Raw genomic sequence first — 21,406 nt, 5'->3', positions numbered from 1 at the left:
CCAGAGGCATAGAAGGCTAGGAAATGATAATTGATCATACATCCTTCTTCCATGGAATGGATACAGGATAAGAGAGCGCACAAAAGCATTTAATTCCATTTATAACATCTGAAGGTGTAACCTTTCAACACAAAACCAACCACTCTTGACCAATCAAACAAGAGCAAGTTTAGAGTAACCTGACCACCAAGTCCCAATCTCCACAGGATTCCACAGCATCTAAGAGCTTGTGTGGGGGATGAGACCATCGCAAATAAGAATTCCTGACGACCATAAAACATTTTTTGCATAATAGAGTAATTCAGAGTTCACCCTGTACATATACAAGTAACCACAGAGATAATACATCCATATAGATAGCCTCAGAGTTATCCTCATTGCACACGTTTCAGATAGCCATGTCTACTATAGCATTAATCTGTCACAATAGTCAGTCCTTTGGATACTGTAACATACATTTTGGCCACTCACAGGGGGAAGGGCTGACTAGTCCTCAAGCATTGTCCTTTGCTGGACCCTTTTCCATGCAGCTCCAGGTGACAGAACACGTACATTAGGGCCGAGCCTACATTTGCACCATGTACTTTTAATGGAACCTCAACTGCAATCCAGGCCATTTGGTTCTGCTATTAGATGACACACAGTGATAAAACACACCTGTTTTTTTATTTTTTTTATTTTGATAAACCAAATATCTTACATCGTATTCCCATTTCAACCTTGCTGTGCTTTTTAGTTAAATGTATTTAACCTTTGTTTAACTAGGCAAGTCACTTAAGAACCAATTCTTATTTACAATGACGGCCTACCAAAAGGACTCCTGTGATGACTGGGGCCTGGGAATAAAAATAAATACAATATAAATATAGGACAAAACACACATCACGACAAGAGATGACGCAACACTACATAAAGAGAGACCTATGACAACAGAACAACACAACATGGTAGAAACATTATTGGGCACAGACCACAGCACAAAGGGCAAGAAGGTAGAGATACATCACACAAAGCAGCCACAACTGTCAGTAAGAGTGTCCGTGATTGAGTCTTTGAATGAAGAGATTGCGATAAAACTGTCCAGTTTGAGTCTTTGTTGCAGCTCGTTCCAGTCGCTAGCTGCAGTGAACTGAAAAGAGGAGCGACCCAGGGATGTGTGCACTTTGGGGTCCTTTAACAGAATGTGACTGGCAGAACGGGTGTTGTATGTGGAGGATGAGGGCTGCAGTAGGTATCTCAGATAGGGGGGAGTGAGGCCTAAGAGGGTTTTATAAATAAGCATCAACCAGTTGGTCTTGCAACGGGTATACAGAGATGACCAGTTTACAGAGAAGTATAGAGTGCAGTGATGTGTCCTGTAAGGAGCATTGGTGGCACATTTGATGGCAGAATGGTGAAGCACATCTAACTGCTCGAGCACCCTTACCTTACCGATCTATACATTATGTCTCCCTAATCTAGCATGGGTAGGATGGTCATCTGAATCAGGGTTAGTTTGGCAGCTGGGGTGATAGAGGAAACCAAGTCTAGATTTAACCTTAGCCATCAGCTTTGATATGTGCTGAGAGAAGGACAGTGTACCGTCTATCCATACTCCCAAGTACTACTTCAAGCTCTAAACCCTCAGAGGTCCTCACACTTGTGAGGAGAGGGGCATTCTTCTAACCAAACCACATGACCTTTGTTTTGGAGGTGTTCAGAACAAGGTTAAGGGTATAGAAAGCTTGTTGGACTCTAAGAAAGCTTTGTTGTAGAGCATTTAATACAAACTCCGGCGAGGGGCCAGCTGTATGACTGACTGTATCTACATGTAAATGGATGAGAGCGCTTCCTACTGCCTGAGCTATGTTGGTGATGTAAATTGGAAGAGCGTGTGTCCTAGGATCAAGCCTTGAGGTACTCCCTTGGTGACAGGCAGTGGCTGAGACAGCAGATTTTCTGACTTTATAAACTGCACTCTTTGAGAGAGGTAGTTAGCAAACCAGGCTGAAGACCCCTCAGACACCAATACTCCTTAGCCGGCCCACAAGAATGGAATGGTCTACCGTATCAAAAGCTTTGACCAAGTCAATAAATATAGCAGCACAACATTGCTTAGAATCAAGGGGAATGGTGACATTGCGGGACCTTGAGGACCTTTAAGGTTGCAGTTACACATCCATAACCTGAGTGGAAACCAGATTGCATACCCAAAAGAATACTGTAACCAACAGAGTCAGAGTCCCGAGTGTGGGAACAAACAGTCTGTCCCATGGTTGGGTAAAGAAAGTTTGTAGTCAACAAAGTATGCAGGAGTCAACATTGCTTGCTGTTTGGGGTTTTAGGCTGGGTTTCCGTATAGCACTTTGTGACATCGGCTGATGTAAAAAGGGCTTTATAAACAAATTTGATGAGTCAAAATGCACAAAACAATAAAATATGTAGTGACTTGGGGCTAGCCATTGTAAGTTCAGAGTCACCCGCCCCAACAGTGCATGTGCTGGAGGTGAGCAAAAGCTCGGGGGAGAGGAGTGAGTGTGGTGGTGGTACTTGTACCAGACGGGGAGACTGGCCAACAGATCGCCAGGTGGAATCAAAGCAGCAGTGCAGCAGGCAACAGGAGTAGGTTTCACCCCCACTTGGGAGAAGCTTTTATTTCTGGAGGCAGATTTCTTGTAGAAAATGCCAGTGAATGTTCTTTGAACAGCAGGAGGGGGCTTCAGAGGACGCTTCAAAGACTGTTGCCACTTGTTGGGGCCCAAAGGAATCACGTAGTAACCAAAAAAGTGTTAAACAGAGATCATCTGTTCACCTACTCTGCGTCTCACAAAGACACGGTGGTTGGAACCAAACATCTTAAATTGACTCGTCACACCAAAGGACAGATTTCCACTGGTCTGATGTCCATTGCTCGTGTTTCTTGGCTGACGCAAGTCTCTTCTTATTGGTGTCCTTTAGTAGTGGTTTCTCTGTAGCAATTCAACCATGACGGCCTGATTTCACGCAGTGTCCTCTGAACAGTTGATGTTAAGATGTCTGTTACTTGAACTCAGTGAACTTATCCTCTGCAGCAGAGGTAACACTGGGTCTTCTTTTCCTGTGGCAGTCCTCATGAGAGCCAGTTTCATCATAGCGCTTGATGGTTTTTGCGACTGCACTTGAAAAAACTTTCAAAGTCCTGACTAACCTTCATGTCTTAAAGTAATGATGGACTGTCATTTCTCTTTGCTTATTTGAGCTGTTCTCGCCATAATATGGATTTGGTCTTTTTCCAAATAGGGCTATCTTCTGTATACCACCCCTACCTTGTCACAACACAACTGTTTGGCTCAAACGCATTAAGAAGGAAAGAAATTCCACAAATTTTACTTTTAACAAGGCACACCTGTTAATTGAAATGCATTCCAGGTGACTACCTCGTGAAGCTGGTTAAGAGAATGCCAGGAGTGTGAAAAGCTGTCATCAAGGCAAATGGTGGCTACTTTGAATAATCTCAAATATAACATCTATTTTGATTTAACACTTTTTTTGGTTACTACATGATTTCATGTGTTATTTAATAGTTTTGATGTCCTCTATTGTGCTACAAAGTAGAAAATTGTAAAAATAAATGACGAAACCCTGGAATGAGTAGGTTTGTCCAAACTTTGACTGGTTGTAATCTCATTGATCGTCTCAATCAAATATTACCCAATTATCCACGTTGAAATGACTGTGTGCTCAGTGGGTATGGCCCTGAAGTGTCTGACCGAGTTAGGCTGTTCATATAAAATACTAGACCAGTATATACAATATCTGCATTAGTGTACTAAAAACGATCCAGTCACCATCTCTCCAATATATAATATTGTATTTATTATTCATGGTGGATATAATGTCGTTCACTGCTTTATGCGTCTGCAGATATGTCCAACCGTACATATACAAACGGACTTGACGCAGCTGTTTCATGGGAAGAGCAGAGGATTACCAGACCAGTCTGACCCATGAATACAGTACAGTTTGCTCATGACCAGATTCAGAAATTGTTAGCCAACTCCCATGCACTCCTAGTCCTCCTTCCCTTCTGAATTGCTAGTTCCCTAGCAGAAGCAGGCTTCTCCTCCTCACTGCCTGGGCTTTTGCCTTCTCGCTGACAACACCAGTCTCTGATTACTGCCTGGCTGTGGCTGCCTCCTCACACTGGAGGGAGTTCCTTTTTCTGTCTGACGCTGTGTCACTGGACACAGCACTGCTGGCAGGAGACCTGATGGTCTGCAACTCGCTGTGTATTTTTCCACTTTCATAATTTCTAACTGTGCGGACTGGTCAGCAGATAGTGACCTCTCGGATCAGATCTGTGATCACCGTCTTGTGTTGGCAGTGGCTCTGAAAGTCAGTGTGATTGAGTTGCCATAGTGATTTCACAGTCTGATACTGCTGCACATTGGCTGTTTGGACAGTGTGTCTGAAATTGCCATCACTTCATTTGAACATCATGCACTTGGCTTTGGGAGATGATTGCTTTCATAGAGCTTTTAAATCTAAATGATATGCCTGGTCTCATGATAGATCCTCTGGTTTAGTGATGACCTGTTATGCCCTTTTTATGAGCAATATCTTGTTGATTATTCCCTTTTGCCTGGAGGTGTTTCAACAGCAAAGGGCTAAAGCAACAGTGACTCACATCGTTACCTTCCCCCTCTACTCTTCCTACACACCCAGATAAATAGTGTGCTCTCTTGGTAACCAAATTAGTTGAAGCTACCTGGAAAAGTGTGTGGGAGGGAGGGGTGATGTGGATAGTGTTGTCACGATTCCAAAATGTTGACTTTGATACCAGGTTTCTTATCAGAATACTCAATACCATCATGATCCTTGATACCAAAACGGTACCATGGCAAAAAAAGGTGTTAGCCAATGTCACAGAATGGCACTTGAATCAGACAGATCTTTTGAGCTCAATATCATTACATTTTAAACTATAGATTTTTATTTATTTATTAATGAATAAATTATACAATCAATCTAACTGCGTAACATTGTTCATTTGTTTGAATGGTAAATCTCTATTCATAAATTGGGAAAGTAGCCTAGGCATATTCATAATACAGGTGAATGCATATTCGATAGGACTGTGTGCATGCAGTGAGTTTTTTTCTTTCCTGTAGCCCCATGACATCAGCCAAAACAATCTGTTTTCCTTCCATTTCGGACTTATTATACTGATCAACTACATTTGCATAGAAGAAGCAATCTCTTTTATTAAAGTGTGCGTTGTCTCCTTTAAGACACATGTCTCTCTCTCTCACTCATTCTCTCAGACACACACAGAGTCAGTTCGACGCTTGAGTAAAGTAGTGATGGGAATTTCGGCTCTTTTTACAGACTCTGATCTTTTCGACTCGTTCAGTCAAAATAATGAATCTTTTGGCTCATTTCATTCATTTGAATCAGTAATTCCCAGAACATGCAGGACCCCCTACCAGCGAACAATGAACTGAAAACTCAAAAGATTCATGATTCTACAAGACTCTCGTTCACATGTCGTTCACCATAAGGGGCTTATTGGAGCTGTCATTTGTGACAGGCTTGTAAAAGTGTGTGTTTTGGTTCTACAAAGCTGTGTCCATAACATTCAATAATCAATGAATTGCATTCTTGCACCATGCGATCAATTATCAGTACTTAACATGTCTTTTTCTTTATGCTACCTGCAGCATGATTTATTTTCCTGCAAGCATATGACAGACAGCTGTTGGTCGGCGCACGTCTCCTGAGCCGGAGGAGCCTGTAGAATTCATTGTGGCCAGCCAGCAGGTGAAATGAGCAACTAATATTAACGAGTCACTCAGAAAAACTAATCATGACTCGAGTCTGTAATAAGTTGTTCAAAAATAACGAATTGTTGACGAACTGCATATCATTAGAGCAAAGATTATCTTGACTGGGGGGGACTAAAGGCGTCCGCATACTTCCCGAAACAGTTCGGAAGAGTTTGTGCATATATTATGACATTTTAACTTTTTTGTTTTCTGGAAGCAAGCCGAAGTTGGTAGCGGAAGTCTACTCCCCTTCGTCTGTTATTGGTCAACAGTAGGGATTCTTTAATAGTTTTTGTTTTCATGCAAAACATTTCATTGCGATACTGCACCAGACATCTTAGTCACGCATCTTTACATCCAACTAAGATCTCTGCAAAAACAATGACAAGTTAAGAAATCTAACTTGATATTAATTCTGACCTTTTTTGAGGAAGTGTATACTGGCTATGGCGTCTCAAAATGGACAAACGGTACTATTGCCGCTTCTTTTCCCCTCGTTTTTCAAGCGAAGGTCTTTTTAATTGAGTATGCGAGCACACTCGTTCGGGTCAGCTAGGCGCCTGCCGAACTGAAGCATGTTGACGCCTTACGTGAATGTCACAGATCTTTATTCAATCCGCAATATTTTGCATTATGGTTAGCATATTATCACAAGGTCACTAGGGTTGTGAATTGATGTGGACTTCAGCTGTAAGCTACCAAGGAAAGTTAGCCTACAAAGCTGGATGCTAACGGTGTGTTCTAGCCTGTGTGAGAACATTGTTTTGCAAACACTAATGAACATTTCTACATGCCATGTTGCATTATTCAAGTGTGTTAACTTCTGTGCAGAATGAGTGGAGAGCTAACATGATGCAGCCCAGACTCCCAGTGGTTCCTCACGACAGGTTAGAGCTGGCAGTGGGTAAGCAGTCACGGCACAGTTACTGCTCTCGCGCTGTAAGGGAACATCGGCTCTCTCAATCAGTAGACGACGTGAGACATTTGACAGAGTACTGAAGGCAACAAAAATTTGTATGGTATCGTTTTTCATGTTCTAGTATCGAGAAAGTACAGAAGTTTGGGTATACGTGCAACACTACAGGTGAATATGCTAAAAGCCTGTCTATCCACAAATCTTTCAGTCCATCACGTGGCCTAAAGCTTCCAGAGAGCCGCCGGCTGAGGTTTTAGGTCTCTATCAGCCAGGGAGAGAAAAGGAAGCTGGGCTGCTCTACTCAGATAAGCATGGAAGGCTTCTAGAGAATGCCAGAGGAATGTATGACCATGACTGAGGCCTGGTGACTCATGATATCCCTGGTCAAATTCCACAGCTGATTGTGGTTCCTCCACTCTCTGTGACACCTTTGTCATTACTGGAGCTAACAGAACACTCAGCAGTAGTTCTCTCACTCTCGAATGGAATCTCTCTCCAGAAACAATGTAGAGCATTTCTCTCTGTAATGGATGAGTTAGCCATTATTTTTCCTGGCAGTGAAAATATGGGCCACCAAAGGAGGACTGTCTGTGTGCTGGCTGTGACCCAGTGATGGAGCTTCAGGGTCACACACAGAGCTGACAATGGCATTCTGTCCCCCTCCTGCACACACACAGTGCGCTCTGACATCACATCATTAGCCCTCTGCAAAGAGAACCTGCCCTCCCTGCCTGCCCTGTGCCAAACGGGTACATTGCCTTAGCAGAGCAGAGGCTAAGCTGGAGCACCAACAAAATATGAAACTATTGACCTGTGACTTAATCCCTTAATCCCCGCTATGCTGTGGTGTTGTGCAACCTCAAATGCAGAGGATTTATCGTTCTGGGGAAAGGGCGTGGTTTTATGATGGTGACCCAGCCGCCCCCTCTGCGATGTGCCATGAATGCCCATCATGCTCTTGGTGTGTATGCTCAAGCTTTATGTTAGTCATAAACTGCTGCAGTCTGTTCTATACTATGTTATTGTGTGCTGTGCTGCATGCGTTTTCCATTGGACACTGGGCTGTGTCATCTCATGTACAGTATGGCCTTTTGAGCATTTAAAGAGGGAGGGGAGGGAGCTTGCGGGCGGTGCCTGGATGGAGGTGCAGTAAAACACTGGACGTCCACGAGTCAAAGAGCAGCTCTTCAACAGCAACCAGCTCCATCAGGCAGTAAACACTTTAATATGCTGCTAATTATTTCTGAGAGATTGGATGTTGATTAAAAATCAAAACGTTTTTAATTATAACTCAAATGTTAATGCCGTCCCAAGTGAAGAAAATGTTTAGGCTTACGTGAGGAGAACTTCTAATTGACTGAACCAAAGCTCCACTCTCCCAATTTAGAGTCTTATTTATTTTTCTTGACTTTTAGCACTAAATGGGCTTAACTGCTGTTGTGTCATTTGATGTTATTGTATGTCATCAATGCACAACCGGAGCTGCCTAGCTTGAACCCTGTCTCATTTAAAATTCATGACATTCTAGCTCTGTGTAGGGATTTCTGATCATGCTTTGCCCACCCAGGTAATTCCTTTAACTCATGCTTGGGCAACTTCAGCTTGTTCTCATTTTATCACACTTCGGTTGCGACTTAATTGATTTGTTTTTGTCACATACACTGGATCGGTGCAGTGAAATGTGTTGTTTTACAGGGTCAGCCATAGTAGTACGGCACCCCTGGAGTAAATTAGGGTTAAGTGCTTTGCTCAAGGGGACATCGATAGATTTATCACTTTGTCTGCTCGGTTATTCGAACCAGCGTCCTTTTGGTTACTGGCCTAACGCTGTAAACGCTAGGCTACCTGCCGCCCTTGGATGAGTGTTTGTGCACAGTCATTTGTGAAGGGGATGATATTGGATTTACAAATACACCATATTGAGCTTGAACTCAAAATGAAGACAAAGCAGTCTCTTGTTTTATTCAGGTAGAGTCTCTATACATTATAATTGCAGGAGGACTTGGAAGACTTCCTGATAATGTGAGTTTGCTATAGCTACTGACGACACTGGAGCAAAACCTCTCTGGTCCTGAGGCAGTGCTAGCGCCAGCGCCTCCTTAGCTTGCTGCCCGCCCTAGAGCCAGGCTCAGGATTTAATTGTGGCTTATTGGACAGGATCTGGGGAATGCTGATGAGGGAAAGGCTCTCAATAATGCCACAAACGGTCCTCCTGCCAGTGCCTTAAGTGGTCTATTTGTGATTCAGCATGCATGCTCTCTTTCTCTCTCCCTCTCCCGCTCCCTGTCTAACTGCCAGGCTGGCGTGGAGTCGAGCTCCCAGGGGGTGAGTGTGTTAATGCGGGCCCCCAGGCCCGGGGGCCAGGGTAATTGGGTTCGCATGGTCGGTGTCAGGGCACCACCACCGCTCCCTACACAAAGGCCACCTCCCAGCCAAGCTGTTCAGGACAGAGAGACAAACCCCTCATCACTGGTGTAATTCATTGGAAAGGCTTATTGAATTACTGGAATGGTGTATGTGGTTTTTGTATGAGGGCCTGCTGCAGATTGCACAATGAGCTGAGGGCCTTGTTTGCCTGCCTGCTTGCGTGTTCAGCTCTCTCTCTCTCTCTCAGCTCAGACGCTTGGCTCTGAACACTACCGTGAATAACGGCAGACGGCTGAGACAATCTCTAATATCCCCAAATGGCGTAATTACTGCAGGTTCCATTCAGATAACCTTCTCTTGTTTCCAGTGCCTGTTTGACCATGTCTGCATGTAGGGGTCACAGAGCCTGTTGTCTGCGTTGTAACCTCATGACAGCCTGGAGGCTGGGCCTCATCCAGCTCTGACTGGATGGGCTGGTGTCTGCTGCAGCTTAATGTTGACATGCATGCACCTCCATGTAGACTGTTGATTTGTCTGGTTTGTTTGAAACTAAGTGATTGGAGCCCCCTCACTAGTATGTTATGCTCATAGCAACAAGAGTGAAGGTGTTCATTTCTTTGCCTGCTTGACTTTTTCAGGTCCAGTGGCTTTAAAAGAAACCCAGCATTGTTTGCAATGTTGACAAGTCTCTTCTGCCTGGCTATGTGTAGCATTAAACTGACCCATACACCACACAGTGGCACTCTCCTCTGACTGGAAGAATAATTCTGAAGTATGATGTTCAGCCACTGGTGAGGTGGGAACAGGGGAAACGGAGAACCCACCTCCCCTGCAATATACTACATTATACCGTTGGCTACTTCACTCAATCACCAGACCCAACAAACATAAAACAGGTTCTCAACACTAAAACAGAACTCGCCACCACAATCCTACCCAATACACACACTGTTAGGACCGCTGTCTGCAAATAGCTGCTGTCTCAGAGCCCAGCTTGGTTGTGGTCTTCAATAAGCTGAACAATGTGCTCAGCAGTGTGAGCAGTGAAGTGATAATTGATACATCCTAAAAATTCAAGAAGGCTGTTAATGTTCCTTCTCTTCCTCTGAGTGGTTTTAACAGAACCACTTTAAGACTTTAATTGACAAGGAATACTGCCATTAAAGCCGTTGCCTTGGCACTGCCATTACCTACTTTTTAGTTTTTTAAAGATGATGAGACCCACTTGGGGCGTTCACGCGGCACGATTACAAAAGCTCACGTGGAATCACAATGGCCAGCCGTGTTGCTATTTTAGTTTCTGTTTAAAAAAACATAAGTCCTCCAATAAGCCCTGTGCCTCCAGGGCTGGAAAAAGTGAGGAATCTCCCTTTGTCTGAAGGGCAGGTGAGCGTGGTTCCCACCCCTCCCTGTTTCCCCCCCTTGCATATCAGTAGGAAAACAAGGGCTTCTCCCGCGCTGGAACAAGGCTGTTGATATGGAAGGTATGGCCAGGGTTTCAGTGGAGAGAGAAGATGATGCCAAGAGCTTGTTACCAGGTTACATCACTGTTGTTGTGAGTTGTGTGCCAGAGGGAGCTCGCAGAGCCATTCCCCTCTCTGTCGCCAAGCTACCGTCACGCTCTCCTCCTCACACACACCAACAGGCCAGGCTGTGGGCAGTATTTAACCATCATTGGTATAAATATTTATTGTTAAGTGTTTGATTCTGTCAGTTTCGAATGCAGCGTTCATTAGGGCTTGGAATTTGCCAGGGAACTCGCAATACGATATTATCACGTTACTTAGGTTCCGATATGTATTGCGATTCGACGTTCCAAACATATTGCTCACTATGTCTGCTGCATTGGGATAAGAGCATGAGAACTAGTTTGATCAGTAGGGGAAATAAGTGCTGAAAACGTGGCTTTCTATTGAAAAAGATGGAGAGCAAGCTATAGGATGACAAATACTGGTGTTTTTGCATAGGTACTGCCAACTAATGCAAGCTGGTACAAAAAGAACATCACGATACCTATGGTACAAATCGATAAAATATGTAACCGTGATATGTAACTATGCATTTTCATCATGTCTGGGTGTAAAGGGAATGTGTAGCACTAGTATCATGGCCATGGGTCTATTGTTGTTGTGTAGGCAGACACCTATGCTGCACTGAACTGAAGTCTAAACTGTAACGGATGCATGACTGGAGTAAAATTGTGTTCATTGTAGAAATTGCAGATAAGTGCAGTAGAACACTGGTCTGGTACTCATCATGAGTTCTACATCTGGAAGTGTGACTGGAGGCTGGATATCCCTTTCTCTGGGATCGGAAATGATTCAGGGTTAAGAATATATCTACTAGGTTCTATTGCGTGGTGAAGAAAACAATAGGTAGTCAAAGTAGGGATGTGACAAATGGATCATTTCTCTTAACGTTTATACTGATTTTCTTTTTAGCGGTTTCCCATTTAAAAGGCTAAGAAAAAATCATACAATTTCAGGTCAATTCATTGTAATGGTTCCTTTTACTTATGTATGACCTCCGGCCGGGTGATGAAGTTCAATCTACCATGATCCTTTACAGACACAGAACGCAGCTACAGTAACGTGTGGATAATTTAACTTTTCAGACAACTAAAAATAAGGGCGTCTGTCTCTTTTCAGACAGTAGAATTCTGCTCCAGCATATGTTCTTTTGTTTCTCTGACAACAATAAATGTTGCTGATTGATGTGCTGTTGTGTTTATGCAGTTAATTTTTTTATGGTATGATAGCTAGATGTGCTTTCTTTCTACTAAATGTCTTGGTAAGTAGTGTTATTTAACAAACTTTAAAGTACTTTTTTTAGGAAAGTGGTCTGCCCGCAGGCAGGCTAGGATTGACAGTTCTGGTCGCCTAGTGTTGAAAGTTAGTCCCACTTCAGAAGCGACTTTACAGACAAGTAAAATGCTGTTTGTCTCCAGAGAATGTTTTGTGTCGGCAGTTTAAAAAGCCGTAGTATAGCCGACCCTAACTGACTAACAAACATGCCGTAGGCAAGGCGCTTTCAAGGGGCCACATACCATTCTATCTGAAAAGGGTAATCGATACAGGCTATACCGGTAGCCTACTGTCATTTCATATTATGAGACAAAAACACCCCCACCCGCTCAGCAACCAAGACTAGCCTACCCCGTGCTCGCAAGACTGACCTGAAGATACTGTATCCCGGTGTCATCGCTCCCATGATTAGCCTAAGCTAGGATATTCTACACCAAACAGACAGACTGAACACACGCTTGTCATTAGCGATAGAGCAGGCAGGCCAGCTCGAGGGAGACTGCAGAGGGGCAGGCAGGCCAGCTCGAGGGAGACGGCAGAGGGGCAGGCAGGCCAGCTCGAGGGAGACTGCAGAGGGGCAGGCAGGCCAGCTCGAGGGAGACGGCAGAGGGGCAGGCAGGCCAGCTCGAGGGAGACGGCAGAGGGGCAGGCAGGCCAGCTCGAGGGAGACGGCAGAGGGGCAGGCAGGCCAGCTCGAGGGAGACGGCAGAGGGGCAGGCAGGCCAGCTCGAGGGAGACGGCAGAGGGGCAGGCAGGCCAGCTCGAGGGAGAGAGAGAGAAGGCAGGCCAGCTCGAGGGAGAAGGCAGAACCATTTGGATATGTCTTGGTAATCTGCATCTGGCGATGTATTAATTGTCTTGCATGCCTCGCAAATTCACCAAAGTAGCCAAATGTTTTCCTCTTCCTCTCTGGTTTTCCTTTTTTTGCACAACTTTCCCCAGGCCTTTATAGCCATATAGTCTGGTTGGGCTATAACATGGATAATGATGTTTTGTGATAACGGCACTGTGATTTTAATGTTGTGGGGAAGAAAACAAATTCGGTAAGGGATTTTTCTTAACCGCTCCAGAGAGCGACACGCAGGTTAGGACCGGCTCCAGAGAGCGACACGCAGGTTAGGACCGGCTCCAGAGAGCGACACGCAGGTTAGGACCGGCTCCAGAGAGCGACACGCAGGTTAGGACCGGCTCCAGAGAGCGACACGCACACACACATAGACAGACCATGCAGGGTTAGGGTGAGGTTTACACACACACACACACACACACACACACACACACACACACACACACACACACACACACACACACACACATCATGCAGGGTTAGGTTTAGACACACACAGAGACCATGCAGGGTTAGGGTGAGGTTTAGACACCAGGTGATGTGGCTTGTGTTGAAATGCAATAATTTGAATAACAATCTGGGATTCCTGTGTTCAACGGTATGTAATGAGAATACGGTATTTATTTGCTCTAGGAGAGGGTTGGGCGCCGACCGTGCATCTCTGCCATTTTATCATGATGAATCACTCTCATTAGCAGGTCCTGACTCACCTTTTATTTCAATTAGCTCCAGAGCCACTGTGGTGTTTGGTAGTGTCATGTAATAAAGCAGCAGTGAGCTATATGTGCTGCTACTGCGTCTCCTTTCTCAGATCGGGGTCTGTTACCACTAGACTGAGGTTTCAGTCAGTGAGCTGCGGCTGCACAGTATAGCCTAGTCTCTGTGTCTCTGTCAAGGGCATTCCTACTGCTCCTCAAACCCTCAGCGGCCTGTGAGGTATTTAATACAGCACGGCAGCTACACGGCGGGCTTGTGAGGACACACACATACAGAGTGGAGATTCCACTCTCTTTCTCTCGTCATATTTTTAGGCAGTTAAGAAACAAGTGTTCTTTTCTTCTCAGGAAGGCCAAGTCTGAATATTTTATGTCTGTTACCACTGATAACCTGAATGACCCTAGAAAGTTTTGGAATGCTATTAAGTCTATGTCTGGTAACAGTAATGTTAATGAATTACCGTCATGTGTTTTGAAGGACTCTGTTGCTATATATGACAAAACTGAAATGCTGAATTGTTTCAATGAGCACTTTGTATCATCTGGTAGGCTGTTTGATTCAGTGTCCTCTGTCTCTGTACAACCCTGTGTGGATGAACCAGTGTCCTCTGTCTCTGTACAACCCTGTGTGGATGAACCAGTGAGAGCTGGTCAAACTTTTAGCTTTCTGCCATTCTCAGTGCAGGTGGTACATAAAGCCCTGAAATCCTTAGATCAAAGAAAGCCTGCAGGTCCTGATCTTTTGGATCCCTGCTTTTTAAATCTGGCAGCTGATTTCATAGCTGAACCACTTACATATCTGTTCAATCTAACCCTGGAATGTAATGAAATTCCAAAGATCTGGAAATCAGCTTTTGTCCTACCACTTTTAAAAGGGGGAGATCCAACTCTTTTAAATAATTATAGGCCAATCTCAAAGCTGTCACCCCTGGTGAAAATACTTGAAACCCTTGTAAGTGAACAGCTAAAAGAGTTTTTATTTACTAACTCTATTTTATCAATGTACCAATCGGGCTTCAGGAAGAAGCATAGCACAATTACAGCAGCCATGAAGGTTTTAAATGATATTTTTCTTAACGTTAAACATCACAACTTAATTTAAAGGTACTTACTTGAAATAGCCTTTATGGAGCTATAAGTAGGTACTGAAACTATGAAACGCTTGCCAAGTGGAGGCGTCTGCAACAATTTAGTAGGAGGGGAATGTGGGAGGGATGAGTTTCCAGCACAATTCCTCACCTCCATTCTCTCACAACACCACAAAGGAGACAGTGTAATCTACTGTGATGTTAAGGTGAAGACTGCAGGCTGTCATTACTCACCCTATTGCCTCACTGAGGATGATTCCTGACTGAGAAGGGTTTGGCACTACATGTCTGCACTGTGTTTGATTGAGACATCAGCCTTAGGTACAGACACATGACAGTGATTCAGTCAGTGCTCTTTGTGTAATAAAAAGGTAGGGAACTCTTGTCAAGAATTTGTTGGATTAAAATATTTAATGTCCGCCTCTTTTTAATACCAAATCTGCCATTAATCCGAGGGGGATCAAACACTTGCGCGCCTCTGAATATAAATTAATTTGTCCAGGTGTTTCTTCCACTCAGTTCAAGTGTGCACCACACTCAAAATGTATTTAAATATGAGGAAAACCCCTGGTTTGTGAAAGCGACAGGGCTGCTCAGCCGGATCAAAGTGGGTCTGTGTGTGGTGTGGTAATCTCTTACCTGGGGCTCCTAAGTGTTGAGGCCTGAACTCTCTGACCTCTGGATAGATATGACGCTGCCAGCACGTTCATGCCTCTCCACTGCCCCTTCCCCCATTCTCACCTTCCCCTGGCTGGCTACCCCAGACCATGCCTGGCCTGTGGTACATGTGCATCGGTCCTCCCCAGCAGCAGCAGGCTGGGGCCTGTCTCTCTGAGGCCCTACCCCTGGCTGCCTGTCTGTCACGGAACCTTTCCCTAATGAAGGCGGAAGGGCTGCTGTGCTACTGCCTGCTCTTCATCATTCCTGCCACAGCCAAGGTTCACTAATTAAGACGCTCGGCCCTGCAGATTATAAAGCATCTGGATCATTAGCATGGGGTCAAATGGCATTCGTTTGGGGGGGCACTCATCAACTTGCTGTCTGTCAGCTGGCTGGCCTCTCATGGCGAGCCGATGTGGTTCTGGCTGCATCCTAGCCCTGCATCTTAATTAGAATGCAGTGGATCACTGCCACTGTGTTACAGGTTAGGACCGGCTCCAGAGAGCGACACGCAGGTTAGGACCGGCTCCAGAGAGCGACACGCAGGTTAGGACCGGCTCCAGAGAGCGACACGCAGGTTAGGACCGGCTCCAGAGAGCGACACGCAGGTTAGGACCGGCTCCAGAGAGCGACACGCAGGTTAGGACCGGCTCCAGAGAGCGACACGCAGGTTAGGACCGGCTCCAGAGAGCGACACGCAGGTTAGGACCGGCTCCAGAGAGCGACACGCAGGTTAGGACCGGCTCCAGAGAGCGACACGCAGGTTAGGACCGGCTCCAGAGAGCGACACGCAGGTTAGGACCGGCTCCAGAGAGCGACACGCAGGTTAGGACCGGCTCCAGAGAGCGACACGCAGGTTAGGACCGGCTCCAGAGAGCGACACGCAGGTTAGGACCGGCTCCAGAGAGCGACACGCACACACACATAGACAGACCATGCAGGGTTAGGGTGAGGTTTACACACACACACACACACACACACACACACACACACACACACACACACACACACACACACACACACACACACACATCATGCAGGGTTAGGTTTAGACACACACAGAGACCATGCAGGGTTAGGGTGAGGTTTAGACACCAGGTGATGTGGCTTGTGTTGAAATGCAATAATTTGAATAACAATCTGGGATTCCTGTGTTCAACGGTATGTAATGAGAATACGGTATTTATTTGCTCTAGGAGAGGGTTGGGCGCCGACCGTGCATCTCTGCCATTTTATCATGATGAATCACTCTCATTAGCAGGTCCTGACTCACCTTTTATTTCAATTAGCTCCAGAGCCACTGTGGTGTTTGGTAGTGTCATGTAATAAAGCAGCAGTGAGCTATATGTGCTGCTACTGCGTCTCCTTTCTCAGATCGGGGTCTGTTACCACTAGACTGAGGTTTCAGTCAGTGAGCTGCGGCTGCACAGTATAGCCTAGTCTCTGTGTCTCTGTCAAGGGCATTCCTACTGCTCCTCAAACCCTCAGCGGCCTGTGAGGTATTTAATACAGCACGGCAGCTACACGGCGGGCTTGTGAGGACACACACATACAGAGTGGAGATTCCACTCTCTTTCTCTCGTCATATTTTTAGGCAGTTAAGAAACAAGTGTTCTTTTCTTCTCAGGAAGGCCAAGTCTGAATATTTTATGTCTGTTACCACTGATAACCTGAATGACCCTAGAAAGTTTTGGAATGCTATTAAGTCTATGTCTGGTAACAGTAATGTTAATGAATTACCGTCATGTGTTTTGAAGGACTCTGTTGCTATATATGACAAAACTGAAATGCTGAATTGTTTCAATGAGCACTTTGTATCATCTGGTAGGCTGTTTGATTCAGTGTCCTCTGTCTCTGTACAACCCTGTGTGGATGAACCAGTGTCCTCTGTCTCTGTACAACCCTGTGTGGATGAACCAGTGAGAGCTGGTCAAACTTTTAGCTTTCTGCCATTCTCAGTGCAGGTGGTACATAAAGCCCTGAAATCCTTAGATCAAAGAAAGCCTGCAGGTCCTGATCTTTTGGATCCCTGCTTTTTAAATCTGGCAGCTGATTTCATAGCTGAACCACTTACATATCTGTTCAATCTAACCCTGGAATGTAATGAAATTCCAAAGATCTGGAAATCAGCTTTTGTCCTACCACTTTTAAAAGGGGGAGATCCAACTCTTTTAAATAATTATAGGCCAATCTCAAAGCTGTCACCCCTGGTGAAAATACTTGAAACCCTTGTAAGTGAACAGCTAAAAGAGTTTTTATTTACTAACTCTATTTTATCAATGTACCAATCGGGCTTCAGGAAGAAGCATAGCACAATTACAGCAGCCATGAAGGTTTTAAATGATATCACTGAAGCCCTTGACAAAAAACAGCACTGTGTCTCACTTTTTATTGATCTCTCTAAGGCTTTTGATACAGTTGATCATGCTATACTAAGGCAGAGATTGTTGAGTGTAGGTCTTTCGGAGCATGCAGTTGCATGGTTTGCTAACTATCTGTCTGATAGAACTCAGTGCACTCAATTTGATGGGCTCATGTCTGTCAAATTGTCTGTCCTGAATGGTGTGCCCCAAGGCTCTGTACTTGGTCCTCTCTTATTCACTATTTATATAAATGATTTAGACAAAAATGTCCAAAATGCACAACTTCATTTTTATGCTGATGATACTGTTATTTACTGTTGTGCCTCAACTCTTACAAAAGCTTTCCAGAACTTGCAAACTGCTTTTTATACTGTTCAACATACCTTGTGTCAATTGAAGCTTATCCTCAATACTGACAAAACTAAACTAATGGTGTTTTCTAATGCAAGAAATAGACCTCTGAACCTATCACCTATTACTACCTGTCAGGGCAAGGAGATTGAGGTTGTAACCTCATATAAATATCTTGGAATTCTAATTGATGACGGCCTCTCTTTTAAATTGCATATTCAACAACTTACAAAAAAATTGAAGCTGAAATTGGGATTTTATTTTAGGAATAAGGCCTGTTTTTCTTTTGAAGCCAGAAGGAGGCTAGTATCAGCTACATTTATGCCTTTACTAGACTATGGGGATATTTTATATATGAATGCTTCCGCTCAGTGTTTGAGATCAATTGACACTCTTTACCATGGCACTTTGAGATTTATTTTAAACTGCAAAACCCTTACGCACCACTGTACTTTATATACCAGGGTTGGCTGGCCTTCTCTAGTCACTCGTAGGCTCAGTCACTGGTATACTTTTATTTACAAAGCCATTTTGGGTTTACTACCTTTTTATTTGGGCATTTTTATTGTTCAGAAATGTGGTGGGTACTCTCTTCGTTCGCTAGACTTTATCCTGCTAACTGTTCCAAATATCCGAACTGAATTTGGTAAAAGGTCTTTTATGTACTCTGCGCCATCGTCTTGGAACGCCTTACAAAATAATTTTAAACTGGAAGAACTTGTCCCGATTGGTGTTTTTAAATCACTGATGAAGGATTTTGAGGCTGATTCCCTGACCTGTCAATGTTTTTAATTTGCTGTTTTTGATATTGTTATACTCTTGTGAATTCAATGGTTTTTACTAGATTACTTGTAGTTTTTCATGTCTGTCTGTAATTTTTGTAATGACTTGGTGCTGCCTATCTTGGCCAGGACGCTCTTGAAAAAGAGATTTTAAATCTCAATGAGCCCTTCCTGGTTAAATAAAGGTTAAATAAAATAAATAAATAATAGTGCAGTGTCACTCTACACAGGGGGCTTGTTTTGCATGGTGGCATGCGTTCACCTATCTATGCCTGCAACTTTAGGCCTCTCCTCTGCTTCTATTTTAAACCAGAGAGGGCAGCGATCCCAGAGAGAAACTGTTTGTGGGTGCAGAGGGCTGAGCTGAGGACTGGGGTTGGCACAACTGCACAGGGCTGCTTGTTTACGTCAGAGGCTCCGCCTGTGGGAGAGAAAGGGGAGGGGAGTTTACTAACCTCACAAGGGTTGCAATTCCTCATGAGCCATTCCCCCATTTCACTAGCAGTTGTGAAAACAATTCCCCATCTAGCATGGGCAGCAGAGCAGAGTGGGCAGGGAGAGGAGTGTGAATCAGCTAACTTGCAGGGGTGGTGGGATATTTGGGGTTAGAGTTCCTGTGTGCTGGCCTGGGATCAGGGGTTATGAGTAGTTGTTAGACAGCCTTGCATGGTGTTATGAACACGACTCAGATTAGTTTCTTTATGTGGTCACAGAAACAAACTGCACTACCATAGCTCAGGAGTGTAACTGAAGACATGGCACAGATTTGGGGCCAGACTGAGTCAATCAAACTTGACTGTGTCCAGTATCTGTTTACACAACCACACTGCCTATATGCTAGTGATGGAGGAAAAAATCAGTACAGTTACAATATTGTCCAAAAATAATATTGGGATGTATCAATATTTGACTGTAAAAAAAATAAAACAATATATTCACACGTACGTGTGTGTGTTTCCCTCCTACTTTAGTTAGCACTGGTGGGCTGTACTTGCTCCAGAACTCCTGTGTTTTTCATCCTATAGCTTGTTCTCCATCTTCTTTCCAAATAGTGAGCCAACATGTTTTCAGTACGTATTGATAAACTCATTTTGTCATGCTTTCTCTCTGCTGCAGACATATGGTGAGCAGTATGTGTGGAACATCAAATCAAAATAAAATAGAAGTATTGAATCGAAATGCATAAAAAGGTTGCTGGTTCGAATCCCCGTGCCAACTAAGTGAAAAAATAGGTCTGTGCTGTTGAGCAAGGCACTTAACCCGAATTGCTCCTGTAAGGGTGTCTGCTAAATGACTAAAATGGCAATGTAAATATTGTATCGGCACTTAGTGTCGTTATTATTTTATTGCCAGGTCCCTGGCATTTCCCAACCCTTCTATATTCACATGAAAAATGGGAAGCATCCACATGTTAAGGGAGCCCTGGTATTTTGAAAGTACCAAAAACCAGTCTGCAGTGTACAGTTTCACTACAGGAAATATGGAACTAATTTGATACTGAATGCTTAGCTAGCTGCCAGACATGTTTGTGTAATTAGTTATGCTCAACCAACCTCATTGTTAGTGTAATTTCCAAATGTGTGTAGCTGGACTAAAAACTCATCTTCTTCACCATCTTCTAGGTTTCACTCAGAGACAGCTAGACCGCTGAAGCCCTGAGCTGGGGGAGCCCTGTACTCAGCCTCCACTCACCTCACCTGGCCTGCATTTCACCCATCAACCCCCTTCTACCACCACAGACTCGCCGCAGGCCAGCCTGTCGTCACTATGACGTCGGAGCTGGAGAGTAGTCTGACCTCCATGGATTGGCTGCCTCAACTGACCATGCGGGCAGCCATCCAGAAGGCTGATGCCCAGGGGCACCACGGGGGGCCGGGCATGGGCAAGAAGAGTGCAATGCTGGACCCCAACACCACTCTGGACCAGGAGGAGGTCCAGCAGCACAAAGATGGCAAGCCGCCTTACAGCTACGCCAGCCTCATCACCTTTGCCATCAACAGCTCGCCTAAGAAGAAGATGACCCTGAGCGAGATCTACCAGTGGATCTGTGATAACTTCCCCTACTACAGGGAGGCAGGCAGCGGCTGGAAGGTAAGATGATGGACAGAAAGGAGCTGGAGTAGAATGGATGTCATTCTGAGCTGATGTCATGAGTGTATGAGATGGTTTGTAGACATTGAGTTAGACATAAAGCTAACTGTCATTCATAATAATCACCCACACTGTTATTTCACTAAAGCTCAAAGCGAGACTACCCACTCTATATCCACTAAGTGCCTTACATCTTTGAGTGAAATAATAGGAGCAGCCCTGAACTGTGTGAAGTGTACAATTCTGGATTAATATTCAGAGCGAGAGATGGCCCTATCTGAGCGAACACAGACTAAATAGCCCATTCATGGGTGGTATTATTCATTGCAGATGCCTTGATAGAAAGCAATTATGTAGGAGAGAGAGCCAGTGCTGTGTCATCTCAAGAGGCACGTGATATACAGAGATAAAGCTATGCTGATTGCCTTTTACAGAGCCCAGATATAAATTGATATGCTTTTTTCCAGTCAGTGACATTTATATGGACTAGAATGTGATGCACTGCTTTATTGCAGCCAGGCACAATGTATGTAGCCCATTTCCTGTGTGTGAGAGCAAGTGCGTGTGCGAGTGAATCTATGGAAGGGGAAAAAAGTATCCAACAATATTATAGAATTGGGTTGAGTTGGCTTCATGTC

General features: G+C 44.5%; 1 protein-coding gene across 2 annotated transcripts in view; it reads left to right on the top strand.

Annotated features, from left to right (window-relative positions):
- Nucleotides 1-21,406, top strand: part of LOC139555206 (forkhead box protein J3-like) — a 139,355-nt gene that overhangs the window by 40,951 nt on the left and 76,998 nt on the right. For both annotated transcript variants that reach the window (XM_071368823.1, XM_071368815.1), the window contains exon 2: nt 20,300-20,768. In XM_071368823.1, the coding sequence (XP_071224924.1) occupies nt 20,445-20,768 (324 nt within the window). In that variant the 5' untranslated portion in view covers nt 20,300-20,444. The remainder of the gene's footprint in view (nt 1-20,299; nt 20,769-21,406) is intronic.

Source organism: Salvelinus alpinus, chromosome 2, assembly GCF_045679555.1.
Source record: "Salvelinus alpinus chromosome 2, SLU_Salpinus.1, whole genome shotgun sequence".
NCBI classification, from domain to species: Eukaryota; Metazoa; Chordata; class Actinopteri; order Salmoniformes; family Salmonidae; genus Salvelinus; species Salvelinus alpinus.
The sequence above is the reverse complement of the archived record's forward strand: the minus strand, read 5'-3'. Positions and strand labels throughout refer to the sequence as shown.